Raw genomic sequence first — 22908 nt, forward strand, 5'->3', positions numbered from 1 at the left:
CTATATATCTCTTCCTTTATCAGCCTTATAGTGCTTGCCTGTAATGATAATTTTAACTTGAAGTGTTCCTTTTGTTTTTTTCTTAGCATAACACAGACATAATATAATATCATTCAAACAAAATTGTAACAATCCAAATTATAATAATACTATTTATCATAATTTATTTTAGTAAAATAATAAAAAAATTAAAATCAATGAATTAAAAAAAAATTTTAAAATCTGAAAATGTTAAACCTCTCAAGTGAAATAATATGTGAAATTATACCAAATCCAGGTAATATTAGAATTAGTGGTGCACCGATGCGGATACCGATGCATCGTAATCAGCGATTATGGGTACTTACCGATTAATCGTAATCGGCGATTATCTTAACGATTACTTTGCCGATTATCTACGTCCCGGCGTAATTAAGAAGTTTTTACCGTGTAATATTTTGTTACACATTTTAGGACGAAATACGGTAATATTTGTATATATTACAAAATTCATCTAACTCCGTCAAGATTACAGATATTTCGTTAAGTTTAATAAATCTCATTGCCTCCAACAATAAAAAATACATTTTTCCTACATGTTTATTTACGTTTTGTCTTTTGTTTAGTGGCCTTGTACATTACCTGTAGCCAGAGACATAAAATAGATGGCACGCAATCAAAATACCACAAGCAGTTGCAGTGAATTCTATGAGAATCAATCTTTTCGAGTCGTAGTAGCGGTTCAAAATCGTGGTCCCGATACCTTTCAGAGTTTATCACTGCGTTTTACAACTCGTTATGGGCGTCTTTGGTAACATTATCCGTTGTTGTGTTATTTGTATGTGACGTGAAAAGTGAAAAAAGTATTTATAATTTTATACATTCAGTCAACATTAATAAAATCACATGTGCTAGAATTGGTTTTGAGTCATTTTTATATCATTATAGTGAGATGGCGAGTAGGGAGAAAAAAAGTGAAGTGTGGAAACATTTTTCTATAAACTCAAGTGAACAAAATATAGCATGTTTACATTGTTAAACGGTGATTTCTCAATGCAACCTTATGTGATAGTCGATAATAATGCTAGTTTCCCGCAACAAAAACTTACCCACTGTAAATTACAATTATTAGACTGTAGTTCAAGTTGTTTACAATAACAAATATAAATAGAAGTTAATTTAATTTACACTTTGCAATGACTTAATAGTGTATTTTATATATTTTTTATACTGTTATTATAACTGTATTCTCAATTTTACATAATCTTGTTATTAAATTCACATGGGAATAAAAATTTTTATGTGCATTATTACACTTTAAAAAATTTGTTCATTATAATCGGTAACTGAATCGGTATCTTCCGATTATTGCTCTCATAATCGGTAATCGAATCGGTAATCGGTAAAGTCATATCGGTGCACCACTAATTAGAATATAGACTTCAGATTGTCAGTTTAGCCATTATTTCATGAAATTTATTTACTACCTTGTGTTTATGACTTTTGTTTTAATTTTAACTAATAATTTTTTAATAGTTTTGGTTGCAATGTGCTAGTTTGATGAAAATGGATGTTCCTGAAAAAGTGAAAAAGATTTTATTTTCCCTTCAATATATTGAAACTTTATTGGCTTGTCATTATTACATATATTGTGCATACATTGGAAGTATTAATTTCACAATAGTATTAACAATGAATTATAATTATAAAGCTATTCTAAAAATCTTCTATTTTAAAAATATAAAAATTTCTTAACATACATAACAGTACTGTTTAAATATTTAAGACATTCAATACTTCAATGTTAACATGTGCCCAGGCAAAATGCCCTGCAAGTATTCTTTTAAATTTTTTTGATTATTTATTACCAATAAATCAGTAAGTGGGACTTAAATGAAGCCAACAAGATTTATTGAGAAATTGGGATTTGTTTTCTACAAAACAGTACATACATGTTCTATTATGTAACGAATAATTTTTTCGTGATTAAAAAATTATATTTCAATGTGCATACTTATTTGATTGACTTAATAGTTTTCAAACCACTTAAAAATGATCTTGGTTTAAGAAAATGCATGGCCAGTTTTTATTTTAATTTTTATTGCATTTCACATCACTCCATTTTGTCTTCATATATATGTTAACTTTATTTTTGCACTCCTAGAGTGTGAAATAAAAAAAGGCCCACATATTTTTTAAATTGAATTTGTAAAATATTTGATATCCTCAAATATTTTTATATTTGATTAAAAAGAAAAATAAATGGGATTCCCAGAAGCCTAGCCAGTGGATGAAACTTGAAGTGTGCATGTTACAAACTAGATATGTAATCAAAATTATGCATACAACTGGCTGCAGTGATGGATACACATTGCTTACCTGTTTGCGACTCATTGGGGAAACACATTCGTTTGGAGTTTCAACATGAGAAGGAATGTTTTAGTGGTCCTACTTCTGCCTAGGGAGAGAAAAAAAAAATTGTTTCTACACATTAATTTCTGGTTTAACAAGAAGCATTTTGAAATTTTAAACAGTGATGAGTCAAGTAAACTTGGTTTTTCTCAAATCCGAGTCTCGAAATTCAATTTCTAAGCCTCTTTCTAATTTGAATTTAGATCTATATAGTCAGAGTTTTAAAAAATGTCAGAGTAAAACACTGAAATTAAGTTTTGAAGAAGCATTCAACCTATTATATTTTTGATTTTTTGAAATTAAAGAAAGGATATTTACAGTAGAAACCTGGTAAAATGTTTTCCTGCTTATAACATATTTTTTTTTTAAGTCCCCAACATTTTCCCCATAAAGAAAACGTATTTATTTCCTGCTTATAATGTTTGCTTTCTAAAATTCAATAAATTAAAAAAGAATAAAGGATTTAAAAACCTGACTATTCCAGCACTTATCCCATCTGTGAAGTTTAATATGTAAAAAGTTTTACTTTACACTTTGCGTAGGTTTTTGTTTACAATCACTGTTATACACACACTTCTCTTGCATTTGGTGGTTTTGTCATAAATATTTCCAACAGATTTTTGCTGTGTGTAATAAGATGGGCGTCAATACGTTAACACTTGCATGCACACTTTTTAACAGCAGTTATATTATTACATTTAGTGAATATCTGTTGAAACTATTTCTAACACAATAGCAAATGTAAATTTGGTATCGGGTTAAATTTACAGAGATAGCTCTTAACTAATTTAATGAGGAGAAATTGTGGGTGGGAAAAAGAGGGGGGGGGGGGACGATAATAGCATGTGAGACTGAGCTTTAAATAATTTTCTTCAAATCTTTTGAAAACAAAAAAAAAAACTTGGTGGTATTTGAGTATTTGATTAGCCTATACATATCTAATTTTAAAGTTTTTTTTGTTATGCTAGTGGTATACACTGAAGTGAGTTGAGACGTTAGTGTTTTCAACCAGAAGCAAATGAGAAATGTGATACTGTGTTCAATGTAAGGTGAGGCCATTTTGACGTATGCCTCGGTGAACATGTATGACGGCTATGTATTGTCACTGTAACAAAACAAAAAACACGCATTCACGTAGCATCAAATACTTATATTTAAAATAATATTGTTTTTGAAATTTACAAGATTTTTTTGAGCCTTCAAAATCTTATTGTTTCATTCAACACTTATCTCACTATAACTTGAACAGTGTGTGCCTATGTTCCCATGTGTAATGTGTAAGTTAACTCATTATAATATGCACAGTATTTGCATTTACACTTCATAAAGGGACTCTCAAAATGATATGTTATTTCCAAGTTGGGGGTCTTAACATTTTCATGTCATTATCACTATGTTAGTACTACAAATTAGGTACATACCTCTGTTCATTTTGGTGCCAGATATACTGTGCACATTATTTGCTGGATTGTAACAATTTAGGCAAACATTCAAAGTTAAATTTTTTGTCTGACTACTTGCATCATTGTCACGTACTAGAAGTTAATTATCTGTGATTCTATAACTGGTTAATGCATGTAATTTTATTTACCTAAGTTCAATTTAAAAAATATTTAAATATTTCTTCGCAAAAGTCTTGAATTAAAAAAAAAAAAACTAACATGATGGGTTAAGCCAAACCTTCAGGCTTATCAGTTTAGCCATTATTTCATGAAATTTATTCACTACATTGTGTTTATGACTTTTGTTTTAATTTTCACTGTTTTAGAGCCAACTTCATTTTTCATATATTTTTTTAATAGTTTTGTTGTAATGTACTAGTTTCATGAAAGTGGATGTTCCTGAAAAATGTTTGTGTTCTGAGACTGCACACAAAAACAATTAAAATAGTACTTTTAAATCATATTTGTTCATGTAATAGTTAAATAATTTATGTTTTAAGTATTTAAATAGGAAATTATTTAGTTTACTACCAGGGGCGTAGGAACCGGGGGGGGACAGGGGGGACGTGTCCCCCTGAACTTTTTGGGTGGAGGGTCTGTCCCACCCAACTTTCTAGACAGTGATATTTTTATTTTATAATATTATTCTGCCCAACTTTATTTGTAATTTCTTCTCTCATCAAATTTTATCTTAAGGAAACAATACTAATTTTAACATTGATGTATCCAATGGTTAGATACAAAAACTGCTTAAAAAGCGCTATTTTGCACTTTTAAAATCAAAATTTTCCGATGGAGGGGAATGGGTTTACATGACATCAAAATCATTATTTGTCCCCCCCCCCCCCCCCCCCAAATTTATGAACACAGCTACGCCAATGTTTACTACAGATATCGAACAAATGATGTGGCACTGTGTCTTGAAACACAAAGATCCTGTCATTTTTTTTTAGTTTGTAATGTTCCTTGAAGTCTAAACCTAAAAAATATATATAAATAATTTTTTTTGGAATTCACTTAGCTGTTTAAATGAAATGAAAACATTTAAAATTCTCAGGTTTTGCTCGAAAGTTCAAAAGGCCGGGGAGAATCTAAATTAATTGCTTACAAATTTTATACTTGTTAGTGAGAACATGCTGATAATATACGTAGCAGTTAATTATTTTCTGGTATAGTTCCTATGTACACAAGTAAATGATTATCAACTTCTGGTAAATACTAATGTTTATCTGAAGAATATATCACAAGACAGTTCAGTTTATTGCTAATATACCAATATCAGCATATATAAGATGTTTTCCCGCTGATTTGTAGAGAAAGTACCTATTGTGCTTACAAATTATTAATGGTGATGGGTAAATGTTGTTTAAATAAATTTAATGTTTGTAAGTGCACTTTTCAGTGAATAAAATTTTTTTTATTTTTATTGCTGCTTTAAAATTTTCATTTTTAATTTATATTTGCTTTAGCTATATGGTAAATGGATGCATGGTTCACTTGGAGATTCGGGTCGGATATACACACCAGTTTACTTGTGAAAGTAAGTGAAATAGGAATGTGTCTTGTATCTTTTCTAACAGCCATCTGAAAAGCATATTGGAAGCAAGTAGGTATCCATAGGAAAAATCATAGCTTGTACTTAAAATTGAATGTAATTTTTCATGACTACATTTTTCTGGAGAAAGGCAACTAGGGGTGTATTTTGTTAAAGTAGGTATAGCATTTAATTTCTTGCCTAACATCAATACAACTATCTTCACCACGTAATAACTGCAAGCAGTAAGATATATATGTATATATTACTATGGTGCAAGGCTTCATGAATAATTTAGGGGCGTCCACAACCCCAAAATACTTAACATCCTGTCAGTTCGACTAACTTATATGAAAATATATTACTTAAGTCTTTATGAATAACTAAAGACTCAAGTTTTTTTTTTTGACAACTGAAACCGTGCAGTTGTGCCCTGACGTACTCTTCTACGGAAATGTGGATGCATATCACTTGGGATACGACTACGGGCCGATTCCCAAGAAACGACGCAGTTGGTGGGGATGTTACTGCGTACAGCATCCCATCATCATCAGCACACTCGGTTCTTTGCGACCCCCCAGCGCTGCAACGGCAACGGCAGTCTTGGGACCTGCCGCCGACCCAGCGCCCTCCTAGACCTCGGCCGGCTTGTAGTAGTGGGGGAAGTTCATGTAGCCGTTGCCGACGGCCTTGGCGTCCTGCTGGACCATCATGGCGCACGAGGTGCTCTGGGCCTCGTACAGGTGCCGGTAGTAACTGTACACCACCAGCCACGAGAACAGCCCTGCCACAAAAATATACATACTTCTGTACGACTGCTCAGGGGTGAGGTGGTTCTTTCTCGACAGCTATTGCTGCCTGCGTGACTTGTGTCTGCCGTATTTAGTGTAGAGTGTCAAATATGTACGTAAATCCCTATTAGGTGTTCAAACCCCCCCACCCTTAGCACCAAATCTTTAATTAATTTCTTATTCATCACTCAAACAAATTTCATATTAAAATTAATAAAAAAAATTACCATAACAATATTTAAATTTAAGTACCGAAAACTGCTAAAATAGCACTATTTTACACCTTATAATCCAAATTTTCCCGGGGGAGGACCACCCCGGACCCCCCGCTTTAATACGGGATGGGGGGGGGATGCTTCTTAACACCCCCCCCCCCCATACACAAATCCTGGCTACGCCACTGGTGGGCTGGCGGTGGTAAGGGGCAGGGCCAGGGAAGGAGGGGCGGACTCACGTATCTGCATGCCGAGGGCGGTGACCAGCAGCAGGGGGACGGTGCCCCGCCGCAGCAGCATGGACACCAGGAGGCCCGTCAGCGAGAACGCCAGGCTGATGAGCACGATGCTGATCCACGGCAGCAGGAACTGCCGCACTCGCTGCGGACCAGTCACACTCGATTGAACATTTCCGAGAGCCCTGCTTTAGGCTCTACCTCACTAACACAGCTGGTAGGATTAGTCACAAGTGTAAGCAAGAAATCCTAAAAACAATATAATTTCCATCAAAAAAAAATATAATTTGAAAGAAAACATCAGGCAAATAAGTTTTATACCTCCTGCCAGCCAATGATATTTTGCATACGCTCCTGGGATTAGTAGAGTAGTGATTCATTAGAGCATAACACTTGGGAGTGAGGTGCTCAATGGAGGAGAATAAGAGGGAGTTTACAGACAAGTGCCAGCTAACAAGAAAGTCTGTTATATTTTTCACAAGTATTAAACTGCGCTGGTTCTTGGTGTGTCCTGGGGGTTCGAACCCCATCACTGTGGTGGAACGCAGACATGCTACATAATCGCACAGAGACAGCCAGGACTATTGGGAACGAGAAGGGAGGGGGGCAAAATCCCCTGAGCCCTGAGAACAAAAGGGGCACTGGTTGAGTTTCGTGATTCTTTGTAACGCCTGGATTTACCTATATAAGACAAAAATGAGCAATTCTATTTTTAATAGAATGCATAGGAAACCTTATAAGAAATACGTACGTGTCTTAATTTTTTTTTTAATTTTTGAAAAGTTGTATATTAAATATTGAGAGGCTGCGATAAATTTATTTATCCCTTTCCCCCTCCCGGGTCATTAGTTTCTCTTGACACTTATTGAAACTGTGGGCACAAATCTTTGATAATGTTGTTACAATTGTCTGCCAAATTACAGATCAGGGGCGAATATTCTACGTAAGCATTGTAAGCAGTGCTTACAGTTTGAAAATGTCCTACCTATGTGGTAATGCATTCTGAAGTGGCATCTATCAATGATAAACGCTTGAATAGCTAACACACAGTCTTTTATCATACCGCCGCATTGACGACTCGTTGTTTGTAATTGTTAGACAGTGGACACCCCTCCCTAACCGCACGTCATCCCTACAAGCTGGCTGAAGCCGGCCGAGCTGCCTACTTGCCCTCTACCCTCTGCGGCAGCGCGAAAAATGGCTAGTTTCCCCGTCGTGGACACCCCTCTGTAAGCACTTCTCCTCTTGAATACAGGCAGCTGTGAGCTCTTATTGGCCAGACCGTCACCCCCTCCTACGAATGTGCGTGCCAGAGGGAGGGCGGAGGTCCGCTCAGCTGGGCATCCCGTTACCATCCGCCTGTAAGTTGACAACCCAGCCGTGCACGCTGTAAGCAGATAGCTTCCTGCTTGCAGCCACTATCAGCCGACTGGAAATTCAGACACCACTTCGCTTATCGAAGCGGGGAAACTCTCCTCTACGACGATCTTAGTGCCATGATTGGCCTGTCAACAGCTTTCTTGTTTTAATCATGTAACGTACAGCGATTATCAATAATTGAAACGTGGTTAGTGCGAGATATTATAAACGCATAAGGAACAAGGTTTAGAATTTATTTTATTTTATGTGGTGTTAAAAATGCATTGAAAGGGTAGAACAATTTCAGCAATATCTTGAGAAACTACGTGACAGTTTCGATAATTTCTGGTGCAAAATTTAGTATAATTTGGTAGCTTGACAGAAGATAGTCAGCCCAAAAAAAGAAGGGATAGATAACATTTCGGATGACAAGAATACTTGTTACAGACGATTATATTTTGAAATCATAGACACAATTAAAGAAAAAATAAGTCAAATATATGGTGATATTGGCAGTCTCTTCTTCATTGGTTTGCTCAATTTCATTGAGTTTTCTGTTTATTCACGATCATTTCCCGAAAAACTATTCCAGTCCTTAAAATTTTCTTATGGACAATTCTTCGATTTTGCCAAACTGAGAAGTGAACTTTCCGTGGTTTATTCTTCAAAAGAATTTCACAAGAACAGCGTGGCCGAGTTACATAAATATTTGTACTTGAATGATTTGCACGAAACTCTTCCCGAAGCATAGAAACTTATTTGTTTGGTTTTGACGATTCCGACCACTAGTTCATCTGCAGGAAGATCCTTCTGTCCTGAAGAGAATAAAATATTGTTACGATTTACCTGCGGGGGTTCGTAAAGGATAGCCCAATTAATAGATTTTATTTCACACACACAGTTTTATTTATTACCACTACTTGTCACTTACAAATAATCTTCTAAATTGGCAAATAATTAACTACACTTAAAGAAATGCCAATTCCCCAGTCACTCGTTTCACACACCTCGCTGGGCCGCACTTCCGGCGCAACTCTGACCGCAGCACCCCTCGTGGGTCTCCGCCGCGGGACTCCGTCGCCGCACTCCGCCGCCGCCGTCACACCCTTCGCCGAGATCCCACACGACGCCTCACTCGGAACTTCACTCGGCTCCGCCGCGCCCGCGACTCTATCGCCCGGAAACTCCGCCGCGGGAAAACTACCGACTCCACTGAACTTACTCACTCCCTGCCCTGGAACCTTCGTCCAAGGACTTCGCCACTCTGCCGCACCTGCGGCACTATCGCCCGGAAACTCCCGACTCCACTGAACTCACTCACTCCCTGCCCTGGAACCTTCATCCAAGGACTTCGCCACTCTGCCGCACCCGCGGCACTATCGCCCGGAAACTCCGCCGCGGGAGAACTCACTCAGTCACCGACTGACTGACTCGAAGGTCGGCCCAACCTCCTTAAATAGCCCTTGGGTTCCCATCCAGAACAATCGGGCATGTCTCCGAGATATCTCGCGACCTTCGCCGTCGAAATGCCCAGAAACGCGTCGTGAGTCCTCGAAGGACGCGGTGGCTGCTCTAAGAACGCCGATAAAGGCGTCTGAGTCCTTTTATTCCGCAGTGCGGCCTCTTTTAAGTAACCCGATCTGAGGCAGGTGCGCGCTGCGACGGTCAGGATGTCGCGCGATAGTATGACACGAGATACCAGGGAGAGGATGCGGGTGGAAGGGGGCGCAGACAGGCCGAACGAGCGTGGCGACGCCAGCACTGCAGCCAAGCGCGATCGTAACATTATACAGGTATTTCCGTAACTCTCAAGGGCAATCGCGGGTCTCAGCATTGTCTTTGTTATCAATTGAAAAAAAAAAGGTATTGCAAGACCTAACAAAAAATAATACGTTTTACGACGATGTGATCAACATGTTTGCGAAGCAGGGCCGTCAAAATCAGCTTATGTATAAGTAGTGACTGAACACTTGGGTTACGTTTGGTATTTTTAGAACTAAAAACATTAGTGCATAGCTTTCCTTTCATGACACAGAGAATTAAGTTCATGATCGTCGTCCATCTTGGCGGAGCGAGTCACCACCAGTACCAGGCTCATCAAATCTGAGGGTGAGTTTACATCTACTAAGGCAGGGATTTACATCCACTCGTGATAAATTAGTAAATAAACATTATAAACATTTTACTAAAACAAAATTATCTATTCCTTAGGCATGTTAGTTTTCTGAACTGTCTCCTAGTAGTAAGTTCGTAATGATTTAGTAATTTAAGTAAATGGTTTAATGAATTGCTTACACATGCAATCAACCCACGCCTCGCCACTGTTACAGATGTATGTATTTGGGGTGTCCCTACCATGATGGCTCCGTACAGCAGAAGAACACAGCTGATGAGGTGGATGGTCACCAGCGCGATACCCGTGTACAGCCCGACGATCATTACTGAAACAAACAAAGTTTATGAGTCTCTCATGGACACAAGATGTGCTCCAATGATGTTCATTCAGAAGGTGGTGGTGGTGGTTGTGATGATAGGTTGTTCGGCCAATCACCGCGTAGAGGTGGCCATGGTATGTCTGAGGCCACATACAATGCAAGATGATTTTGCAATGGTACACCATTGCCCTTCTGCAGAGTGGAGGTGAATGGACAACGCAACACCCAATACTATTAAACCCAGGAAGGAAATTGTTCACATGTGATAAAACCTTGCCTCAGTGGAATTTAACTTGACACTTTTGGCTCACCAGCCAGAAGTTTTAGCCAAGGGCGTACGCAAAGGGAGGGGATGGGAGGTGATATATCCCCATTCCCACCCCCACCACCGGAAATCCTAAAAAAATATATATATATATCACTGCCACCAACAACTGGAAATAATTTGAAAGCAAATACTGAGCGAAGTGTTTCTATCCCCCCCTCCCTCCCACCCCAACAAAAATGAAATTCTGCATACGCTCTTGGCTTTAGCCCTTTCAGCCAACAGTACGCCAGACATTGAGATAAAAGACAGTTTTTTTTTATCTCATTCCAAAATAAAATAAAACAATATAAACATGTAATGCATTTTGAGAAGGAGCAGGCGAAGGAGAAGGTATTTGTTGGATTAGATATGAAAAATAATAAACATGAGAGGAATGATTATTTAGAGGTGTAATTTGTCTGTCAACCAACTAACCTAGTTATATATTATGAAAAAGCATGTTTATTAAAACAAAATATCATTATCTATTCTAGCAATAGAGTTAAAACTACTTGCATTTAAGACATTAAGTCATTAGGACTATCTGCTAAGTGAATCAGCCTAGTACCGTTCCAATAATTTAGATAAATAGTTCTATAATTCTAAACCGAAATTATAACATGAAAATTAAACTTCGGGATGACGGCAGTGGCGTAGCTAAAGTGACTGGCACCCCTCGCCCAGTGGCTGATTCAGAGGTTCACCTCGGAGGGGGCACTCTAGGGTTTCAGAGAAGCCAGAGAAAAAATGTCTTAAAATTACTAACATTGTATTCAATCTACTCACACTACACATAACATCCAAATACCAGATTTTATAATTCTACAAGAAATTCATTAATTATATTAAAATATTTTATTGGTTTCAGAAACAATCATTTTTGTCGGCAATATTAATGTAGCAGACAACTGGTTTTTCGAGAAGGGGGGGGGGGGGCACTTGCCCCTGGTCAGTGGCGTAGCCAGGATTTGTGTATGGGGGGTGTTAAGAAGCATGCCCCCCCCCTCCCCCGTATTAAAGCGGGGGGTCCGGGGTGGTCCTCCCCCGGGAAAATTTGGATTTTAAGGTGTAAAATAGTGCTATTTTAGCAGTTTTCGGTACTTAAATTAAAATATTGTAATGGTAAAAATTTTATTAATTTTAATATGAAATTTGTTTGAGTGATGAATAAGAAATTAACTAAAGATTTGGTGCTAGGGGGGGGGGGGTTTGAACCCTTAACCCCCCCCCCCCCTGGCTACGCCCCTGCCCCTGGTACCCGCCCTTGGATCTGCCACTGACCTGGCCAGACTTGGAAATGGCGCCCCCTCACGGATTAAAAGAGAGGGGGGAGAGGGTTCAGTAACCGCGAAACCGTCGTGGTGGCGGCCCGTTCCCTTGCTCAGGCGCAGGGGCGTAGCTAAAGGGGGGGGGGGGTTAGGGGTTCAAACCCCTCCCCCTTAGCACCAGATCTTTAATTAATTTCTTATTCATCACTCAAACAAATTTCATATTAAAATTAATAAAAAAAATTTACCATTATAATATTTAAATTTAAGAACCGAAAACTGCTAAAATAGCACTATTTTACACCTTAAAATCCAAATTTTCCCGGGGGAGGACCACCCCGGACCCCCCGCTTTAATACGGGGGAGGGGGGGGGGCATGCTTCTTAACACCCCCCATACACAAATCCTGGCTACGCCACTGAGAGACGCAGGGTGGACAGTCACCCAGGGCGAGGTGCTGCGCCTTCTGCAGACGCATCTGGTTGTTGAAGTGGTGCGGCTGCAGCCACAGCAGCGACTCGCGGCGGTCCGGCACCACGAGCATGCGCTCGTCGCGCTCGCTGTCCTCCATGTCCGCCTCCAGCATGGCCGCCACCTCCTGCGCGTGCGCAGACCCCAGCAGCAGCAGGAACAGCGCGATGGCCGACAGCAGCTGCGCACAGAGGGCCCCGTCTCCCGTCTGCTCCCCTCTGCCTTTGAACATATATACTGTATAGAAGTCGCGAGAGGATAGGATTTACTCTACGTTTTTCAGGAGCGCATGATGAGCAGCTTGGGAACTTCACCGCTGCAGTGCGCTGCCGCAACGCCCTGCATCGTCTTAGTTGTTATTTACACGTTAGAGCGCAGCTCTGTCGCCCGCTGTCATTCCTCCGCACCCCCCCACCCATCATTCACTGCAGCTCAAGGTCGTTCAACGGGAGGGGGAAGGGGTGTTTGAAGAGTTCGACACTTGTCCGCTAGGGACCACCACAAGTCGATGCCCTAGAGATGGTGGCGATTGCGGCGGTGAATTAACCAACTACCTCAAAACCGTATTAGAAATTTTAACGTGGGCTGGCGACTTCTATACAGTATATATATTCAAAGCCTCTGCTGACAGGGGATGTCATCGTCGCCAGTAGCGGACCCGGGGGGCCGAGCACCCGAACTCGGCATCGAGGAGTCCCAGGCCGCTGTATGCGGTCCCCAACCTCCTGGTTTTGCGCCTATTTAAAGGCCCGTCTACAACAGCAATGTCCTAAACTGTGTCCGAAGGACACTCGCTGATTGGTCCACGTGACCCTCTGACGTCATGCGTCAAGTGGGCGAAGGTCCGAACCTACCTGGGTCCGAAGACATTCGTCAATTTGAACTTTTTGTCCCAACCTGTGTACTTCGGACACAGAAAAAGAACATAACATTCACGATATTTGAATTTCCTGTTCCCGTTTGAAAACGTGGTGTTTGTTTTTTGTTATTGAAGGAAATTGAATATATAATATTGAACTCCCACAACTTTCATAAGTTCAATCTCAAACTACAAAGCATCAAAACAATAAACAAAACATTTTGTTTGGCACATTTACTGCGCTCTGGTGACAACTTTAGAAATCAATACATTCGGACATCGGACATCACAATTGTGGACAGGGCAGTTTTCGGTGAGACAATGTGACGTCACTCACATTCGGGTAAGGACACGGACCACGCACAGGTTCGGACTAGTGTAGACGGGCCTTAACGGGGATTGTGAAGTAACCGACTTTTGAAGATTCGCTGCGAAGCTTGGTGACTACAAATGGCATGAGTTAAATTTATGTTTAATTTCGAGGGAAATGAAATCATTTTTACGTTAAACTCGTGTGTTGTCCAACCATCCTTGGTTTGGAGGGGGGAAAAAAAAAGGGGGGGGGGTTCTCCCGTCTGCAATTGCAGTGTCCCAGATCGTGTCCGACGGACACCGATCGCTGATTGGCCCTAGTGACCCTCTGACGTCATGGGTGGCGTGGGCGATGGTTCAAATACGTTAGTCAACTTGAACGTTTTGTTCCAACATGTATCCTTTGTAAGCGTAGAAGAAGAACACGTCTCATAAAGTAAACAGAAAATAACAAACACACACGCATTAATTATTGCAGTGTGCTTAGAAATTCATTTGTTAGCATTTACTTTTGTCTTTGCAGGATAAATAAATTATACTGAACATTTAGATGCGTACTCATTTACAAATGCATGAAAACAATGAACAAAAACAATCGAGAAAAAAAAACTTTTATTTTAGCGCTTTATTTTTATTGCGCTCTTGTGACTACTTTATAAATCAGTATATATTTGAACATCGGACATCGCAATTGTAGACAGGGCCGTTTTTCCGTGTGACAATTTGACGTCATTCACATTAAGATAAGGACACGGACCCGCCCACAGATACGCAATGTTGTAGACGGGCCTTGTGTGTCTCAATAAATAAATAAGACTGGAACATTTAGCAGTTCCCGTGACCTGTAGTCTAGTCTTCGCATGCTCTAGCACACTGGTGCCGATATCATGTATTCATTGGCTGTATACCAGTGCTAATTATTAAGCTTCATTTACCAGATAGGTAACTGAAAGGTTGTCATTCAACCTGCGGTTCAATGGAGGATGAAAACAAACGTACATGCAACCATACCAAAAAAAATTTACAACAAAAACCATAACCCAACTGAAATTTCAGTAGTTAGGCCTAGTTCCTGTTGGGTGCCAGATGCCAGATAAGATTTCAGAGTAATATAATACATCTGGTTGTTTTATGAGGTATAAAACAATGACTGTATTGGGTTTCAGTTGTTTGTGTTGGGTAAAACCATTGAATATATATATATATTCAATGGTAAAACTGAACCACAAAAAAAATTCTTTTGGTTTCTGTTGTCAAAGGCCATATTGGATTCTGTTGTAAATCATATTTGAGCAAAGTGTATTGGGTTCTGTTTGTTCCTGCTGCAATAAGTGTGTTGGTTTCTGTTGTATATATTCTATTTTTCTAGTATTTCCCATTGGATTCTGTTTACTAATGGTTTTATTGGATTCTGTTTGTTTTTGTTGTTCTATTGTTTAATGGATGTATTCCTTTGTATTCTGTTGGTTATTTTTAGTTTCCATTGTATTACACTTTGTTTTCTATTAAATTATGTTGGTTTTTGTCGTTGTCTATTATAGGGCATTCTGTTAGCCCCTTAGAATTAAGAACGACTAATCTCAAAAAAGCTAAATGGTGAGAGTGAACTTAGCGGGAGATCCAGATCTCCAGAGCTAACTTGGCAGATCCGAACAATGCGTGAAGTAGCCACAATTAGATAGCTTGAACACATTAAAAAATAAAATGTTTTATTTCAGTCAAAATGCCATGTGCATCACTAGTCTTAACATTAAATATGATAGGATATCATAGCCCGCTACTTGCGATTCAAACGCAACCAAACTACAAAAGTAGCTGTGCCAGACTAGATGACTTGCTTTAGACCTAGTTAACAAATGCGAAATACGGACATACCAGTTCGATGACTGCTATCAGCATGGAACCTTGCCTCAGGTTGAAGAAGAAACAGCAGCTTCTTACAGGTACGGCCATGCTGCTAGTTTACTGCTTCACTTGGGGGTCTGGGAAAAAAAAAAGAGCGATTACAAGAACGCATTTAGAAATAAAGGTGCATTAACACGACAGTTCTCTAGGTTAACATATTTCACCTAAACCAAAGTCAAGCTTAACAAATAAAATAAAAATTCAAGATAGTAAAACTGATGTTCCTCACTATTTATGCCGGCGATTTACGTTTTTAAGATCGCGTCACAGTCTATTAGGATCCGATCAAAATCAAATCGTGAACATTTAATACCCGTGCATAAAAACCAGGGGCGCAACAACTAAATTTCCAAAGGGGGGTAATATACCTTTTTATAAAGAATCATCGATCCCCCCTATTGAAGCGGGGGGTCCGGGGGTCCTCCCCGGGGAAAATTTGTATTTCAAGGTGGAAAATGGTGCTATTTAAGCAGTTTTATTATCTAAAAATTGATTACACAGCACTTTCTTTGCCCCCGTTTGCCCCCACTTCAAGGTTTCAGAGGGGGGGAGGGGGGGCAAAATACCCTTTCCCCCCCCCCCTGTCGTTGCGCCCCTGATAAAAACCAAAACAATGTCGAAATCCTTCCCGGTTACTGCATCTCGTCCCTGGAACAGCCTAGACTAGGATGCTGGACACCAACGGCCTACCAATATGTTTAAAAATAATCCCATATTGGCTCTCTAAATTCACAGACACGTAACAAGGGAATACTGAATGAGTGTGTGTGAGTGTGCGAGGCTGACAGTATCATAATAATAATTTTTAATTATATCTTAATATTTTTTCTACAAACAATACATAATATGTTTTAGGTTAGTTTTTAATTATATTTTTGTATTTAATTAAAAAAACATTTTACATGGCTTATGTTAGTACTAAACGTGGATGTTAAATTGTTAGATAATTCATTGGTAATTGCTGTAATTTGTTAGTATTTAATTTCACGTATGATTCCTAGATGTAACTCACCATGCGTTTTTCATGTATCATGGTTCAGTGTAAGAGAAGGCGTACACGCCTTAACTGGGCAAAAACGTTAAGTCGAATTTAAGTGCTCTGATCAAGAAGTTATTTTATTTTAATTTTTTTTAATCAGACCATGGAGTTTTTGCGGGAAACTGCGTGGAGAGCGCAGAAGAGTTTCTTCCCCCGCGCACAGATCAATGCTGTTCCGACGACCCTTGCTTCGATTCGACATCGGGAGTTAACCATTAAACCAGCCGCCTGGTGTAGACGTGCGGTTCACAAACTGTTCAAGCTTTTATCACAGGTGTCTGATGTCGAATGGCGTTCAAGAGCCATTGCTAGAGACCTGCAAAATTCGCGGTTTCGATGGCCTTCAGGATAGACTGCACATACCCCTGTACACTCGGGCAAATAACGTAAGTTCATTGGCTGCCGACTTGTAAGTCGTCTCAGCTGGTTTGTCTGTGATTCGATCCTTCTTTGGTTGAGGGTTTACAACTGGTTGAGATTCGTCCAGATGAACAGTAAGCCAACAGCAAAATTATCTAAGAGTGTATGAATTCTAGCCTATCACCGAATGAATCCGCGAATTTTGCAGGTCTCTGGCCATTGCACTTTCCTGTGGCAAATTCGTTTATTATATATACACATATTTTTTTAAAAACAATGGTCGACGAGGATTTTCAAAGCGAATCACTGTTTACCCGACATATATGCCACACCAGGGGCCCGTTTCACAATGTTTACAAGTCTTGTAAATTGTAAAATTTCCTTGTAGCATCTTAATTCTGGTTTCACAAAGAAACTTGTAAACTAAAACTTTACAAGGCTTGTAAATTGTAAGGTTTTGTTGTTGCATCTAAATTTTGGTTTCACAATGAAAATAGTAAAGTAAAATGTTACAAGGGAAATTTAAACAGTTTACAAGTGATTTTAGGATGATTCACAAGTGTTTTGTTTCACAATATAGACACAGCTTTACAAATTTGTAAAATTAACTTGTAAAGTTAGTTAATTGGCTACAAGTCTTTCAGAATGGGTAAACTTTAAATAATGTTTAGCAGCAGTTCCAGTGATTCAGATGAAGAAAATTATGATATAATTCAACGCAGGCGTAAGATATTTCGGATCAGATGCAATTATACATTTTCATCAATCTATGAATATAATGAAAGATTTAGAATGACTTCTCAAGCTATGGAATCTCTTTTAGAAGATATTGGACATCAACTGCAACATCCTACAGGCAAAAGTGGAGCTCTAACAGCAAAACAGCAACTTTGTATTGCTTTGCATTGGTTTGGTAGTGGGTGTCAGTTCCATGCTGTCGGTGATATGCATGGAGTTTCAAAATCATCCGTGTTCAGGAGTGTTCATAGTGTTGTTGATGCAGTTAACTTGATTAAATTCAGGCAAATAGTAAATTGGCCGATGAATATGGTTCGAGTAGCACAAGATTTTTATGCTGTTGCTGGTTTTCCCAACGTTTGTGGAATAGTAGATGGAACATTGATATGCATTGATGCACCAATGAAAAATGAAGCAGATTTTGTTGACAGGCATGGAAAACATTCTATTAATTGCATGTTTGTGTGTGGACCAGATTACACATTTTACTATGTAAGCGCAAATTGGCCTGGCAGTGTACATGATGCCCGCGTCTTAAGAAACAGCATGTTGGCTACAAGAATGGAAAATGGATGGAGACCATTTCCTCAAGCAATCATACTGGGTGACAGTGCATATCCACTGAAAAACTGGTTGATTCCCCCTTATCGTGGAAATGCATTTGATGACGTACAGGCAGAGTTCAACAGAAGGCATAAGAGTACTAGAAGAATTATTGAAAATGCCCTTGGCATAATGAAAGAAAAATTCCCCTGTTTAAATTATCTACGGTTGAATCCAGTTTTTGCAGCAAATGTCATAAAATGCTGTGCCACTTTGTGCAATATATCTCGAAACCCTGATGACTTGCATCGTGAATTACACCATGAAGAAGAAGTGGAGCCCGAGGCTGAACATGGAGATGAGGAAGGATACATAGAAAATGATATGGTGCATGCACAACTGGAAATAATGAATTTTTTTGAGCAAAGAAGAGCTAGGCGTAACTAAACAGACACACGATTTTTTTTACTTGAAAGTGTATTTATTACTTTAATAAAAGAGAAAACTAACATTCATATTGCTCCATCCCATAATTATCTCAAATACCACAATACATTAATTACATTATTCATTGACTGCACTAAAATCATCTTCTACTACTAACATTTGTGATGGTTGTCCTACATTGTTAACAATGTATTGAATGTGTCCACTTTTCAGATTTTCTAACTCTAATCTGGTTTTTTCATTGAGAAGCTCAAGGTATTCGATTTGCAAATGTAGTTTACGTTTCTTGAGTGCGGCAATTTCAGTAGCATCTTCACACAATGGAATTTGGTTACCTGAAAATATACAATAAAGTTTTTAACTTACACTTTTTCTTGTTGAAAATATAAGCCTATATTTGTTTCATTATGTTTATATTCAGCAGATCACATTGTAATAAATAATTGTTATTTTTTGAAATTATATATAAGTTTCTAAAAATTATATAAAAGCATGAAATGTTATGTTTTGTAATAATTTCCTATGGAACAGACTACAACTGTAAACTTGTATTACAAAATCTGTCAAAATATATGTTGTTGTTGTAGTGCATTTATATGTCATAGACCAGGCCTATCATGTTTAATGTGGGAATTAGACATAAAACTATTAATAGGTACTCTTTAATAATCTGGTAGAAGTTTGGATACAAAATAAATGTCAAATTATGTGGTTATGCTATACAATTACCTTGTTTTACTTTTCGTTTTGGCATCTTTCCTTTATAACATATTGATGGTGATGGAGTATTTTCTGTGGCATTGTGATCCTGTTCATTTGACTGTGCAACATTTGGTTCATTTAACAGTGTGCCATTCGTGACTGGCTCTTCAACCGCGTCACTACAGCTACATACTTCTACTTCAGGTGCCCATGTTTCTGACACTCCTAGTCCACTAACTACTTCTGAATCACGTCCAATTATATCCAAGATCATTGCATCCACTTCGTTTTGTTTAAATTTCAATCCTCCTGCAGTACCAGTTCGTTTTGAATTGTCCACTTTTGTCTGGAACAAAATATATACAGTAAGGGTACTAGTATTGAATTCGTTGTGCAAAATAAATTAATACTATTAGGGAACTTATTCAGCGGTGTTTTCTTTACACAAATTTTGTTTCTTTTTATTAATAATAAAATTAATTATTAACTCAGTTATGCGACATCACAAACATAACCTAAACTATTCTCATAAGGTTCATTAGATTTCGAGGTACGTAATTAAAGCTAACTTCCAATACATGTTAAATGTATACTTTGTATACTTACCATTGTACCCTTTCTCATGTTGGGCCACACCACATCCCGTGTGTAGGACCATTCCTTGTCACCTTTAACTAAGCCAATAGACTGTGCCAAATTATGAATTTCCTTCCATTTCTCTATTTTCATGGTTTTATCAAGTTTCTTGGAAAAGGCACCAAATATGATTTCTTTTTCATCCCTTATTTTCTGCAATAATATGAGCTTTTTCTCATTAACTACTACAATTGGCGCCATTTACATAACAAATTAAAATAAACAGAACTTTCGACAACTTTAGCCAAAACAGCTACTAGTAAACTTTTATCAGCTTACTTGTAAAACTCCCCAAAACCTACAAGTAAATATGATTTTATTGTGAAACGAAATTTACAAGCACTTGTGAGCTTTTTCTTGTAGCTTGTGAACTTTCTCTTGTAGCTTGTAATTTGTACACATTGTGAAACGGCTACTAGTAAACTTTCATCAGCTGACTTGTAAAACTCCCCAAAACCTACAAGCAAATATGATTTTATTGTGAAACGAAATCTACAAGTACTTGTGAACTTTTTCTTGTAGCTTGTCATTTGTAAACTTGTAGATTGTAAACATTGTGAAACGGGCCCCAGGTGGTAAGGTTAAATTGGTCTTGCTTGTGTAAGCACAAACAGCGCATAGGGCTGAGCACCGAAATTTACTAAAGCACTGATCCCTATAAATGCTGTAAATACTCGTTCTCAAACAAATTCACGTAAAAAAAATATATATTTATTCTCAATCGGCCTTCTTTACATAAATATGTTGCTTTTTTTCCCTCCACGAAATGTTGTGAACTACGTATTAATCTGATTATAATCGTCATTTGCTTTCACTGTGTTATCGCTTAAAATGAAAACGCGATTCTTGTGTTAAAAAATTTTAAAAAATAAATTTATTGCCTCCAATACGCATTACGATCGGAGATTTAAAAGTTTCCGGAACAATTCACATGAATTGTAGAATGCTAGATAGAACGCAAGCCAAAACACGGGAGATTGAAAATTGGACGATCCTTGCGTAGTTTATAAACGGTTGTTTGAAAACATCGTAATTTAAATTTTTGCGACTCGCGTCTCTGCACAGTTGATAAGCCCGGCCTAAGGCAACTACTCAAAAGGCAAAACGACGCAGAAGTGCAACATGCAACCAATGCTAGGAAATCACGGTCGTTTACACAGCACCAGACGTCAACAACAGTACATAACAACTTAAATTTGTACAACAGTATAAAAAATAATTTATTCTTCGGGATTATTTTGTTAGATCGTGTTTATCACGAAAATAGTACATGAAAATGTAAATAAATACCATGCGAAAGTTTAACACGTGAAAACGTAATGCATACAATAAAAACAACAATGCGGCCTTCTATGCACGTAACGTAAACGTCGTTTAGGCCCATTCTACAATGGCACGTATACGGAGACGGATCTCAGGAAACAATTCACTGACACGTCCACTGCTTCCACAATGCACGGAAACGTATAAAAAAAAATGATACTGCATTTCAAGGTTACGAAATATTAATTAATTATAAAACATATTATGATTCGAGGTCATATCACGGGTATAATTTACGTAAATAATAAAAATAAACAACATAGTTATAATAAAAAAATTCTTATACTTTCTCTTGAAACAATTTTTAACGTATTTATAACATAAACAAACATGGCTACCAGCGCAACCAAGTACTGGGCTTCTATTGGTCGCACGGAGTAACGAGCATTGCCGAGATAATCCGTACGGGTTCCATCACCGTCTGCGCGTGACATTGTAAAAAAAATCTTTCCGTGGGATCAGTCTCCGTTTCCCGTGTTATCGTATGACGGGCATTAAAAAGTTTTCGAAACATTCCAATTCAAAATGTGGGAAGGTGTGGACGCAGGAAGTTAAAGGGGGTTGCGTAATTCTCAAAACGAATATTTGAAATGTCGTTGTTGAGATTTTTCGCGTGTGTTGCGTTGGGCGTCGCCAGGTGCAGCCGCCGGGGTCGGAGGCAGCGCCGACTGGTGACGGAGATCGATACTGACCTGAGCCCGGCGGCGCGACGTGAGACAGCTGACACCCTCCAGGCGGCGGCGACGCGGCAACTGCGCGCGACCATCCCTGCCGCAGGAGCGACGCTCGCGCCCCAGCGCGCAATCAATAACCACCCCTCCTGGCCGCTGTACTACCCGTCGCGCGAACATCCGGCCTTCTCCTCAGCTACAGCAGGGGTCGGACACTCTACAGCAGGAGGGATGCATGGCCCGAATTGTGCCTTTGAGGACAACTGTTGGTGGGGGATTTCAAACACTTAGTGTAAATAAAAAAAAAAATAAAAAAATTGGTTGTCTGTAAAGTCGGTTTACGGACGATAGTTTAACGTGACAACGTCATAACAAAACATTGATGAAATGATTGCATACTTTTATGAATAAAATTGAATCGTTTTTATTGAATTATCACTATTTTGTATGGATACAAAGGAGTGAAATTAAATCTACAATTTAATTGAAAAAAATTACTTCTATTTGCACTCATTAATTCAAATATGTTTATTACTTTAAAGAAGAGATTATTTTAACTGTAACTTTTAAACATGTTTGCTATTTAACTACTTCCAATCTGTGTTATTCTGTTAAGGACAGGACGATGATAGGAAAAGTAGGAAACGAATGGGAGTGTTTCCAGTTTAATGTGCCTCGAAAAATTCAAATCGATGGTTGTTCCAATCGAGTGTAAGAGAGATAGATGCGGCGCAAGCGTACAATGAGCGTAACGAGACACAGCGTAACGGGACTCTTTTTCGTGCGTGCAGCCGACTTTTTATCAGTTTACATTAATAATTAAGCCGAATGTGCAATATTCCGCTTCGTATTTTAGTGTCATATTTTCATTAATACAGAATTTTGATGAACTTATTTTCAAAAATTTCTGGGTTAGGACTCCTG

General features: G+C 38.5%; 1 protein-coding gene across 1 annotated transcript; it reads right to left on the bottom strand.

Annotated features, from left to right (window-relative positions):
• Positions 1 to 1579: 1579 nt before the first annotated feature.
• LOC134537597 (uncharacterized) lies at positions 1580 to 22100 on the bottom strand. Its single transcript, XM_063378192.1, has 6 exons — positions 22006 to 22100; positions 15496 to 15602; positions 12423 to 12630; positions 10324 to 10409; positions 6613 to 6754; positions 1580 to 6151 (listed from the first exon to the last, which is right to left on the bottom strand). Exons 2-6 carry the CDS (start codon positions 15571 to 15573, stop codon positions 6000 to 6002), a joined length of 666 nt encoding a protein of 221 aa, XP_063234262.1. The 5' UTR covers positions 15574 to 15602; positions 22006 to 22100; the 3' UTR covers positions 1580 to 5999.
• Between the last annotated feature and the right edge of the window lie 808 nt (positions 22101 to 22908).

The sequence above is a fragment of the Bacillus rossius genome, chromosome 12 (genome assembly GCF_032445375.1).
Source record: "Bacillus rossius redtenbacheri isolate Brsri chromosome 12, Brsri_v3, whole genome shotgun sequence".
Lineage (NCBI taxonomy): Eukaryota > Metazoa > Arthropoda > Insecta > Phasmatodea > Bacillidae > Bacillus > Bacillus rossius.

What these genes read in the sequence shown, in the direction of transcription:
- LOC134537597 (XM_063378192.1), bottom strand. Translation starts at nt 15,573, where the DNA reads ATGGCCGTACCTGTAAGAAGCTGCTGTTTCTTCTTCAACCTGAGGCAA. An exon ending in GGCGCAGCACCTCGCCCTGG is followed by an intron (nt 10,410 to 12,422) that starts GTGACTGTCCAC and finishes TGTTTGTTTCAG; the next exon opens with TAATGATCGTCGGGCTGTAC. An exon ending in TGCTGTACGGAGCCATCATG is followed by an intron (nt 6,755 to 10,323) that starts GTAGGGACACCC and finishes ACTGGTCCGCAG; the next exon opens with CGAGTGCGGCAGTTCCTGCT.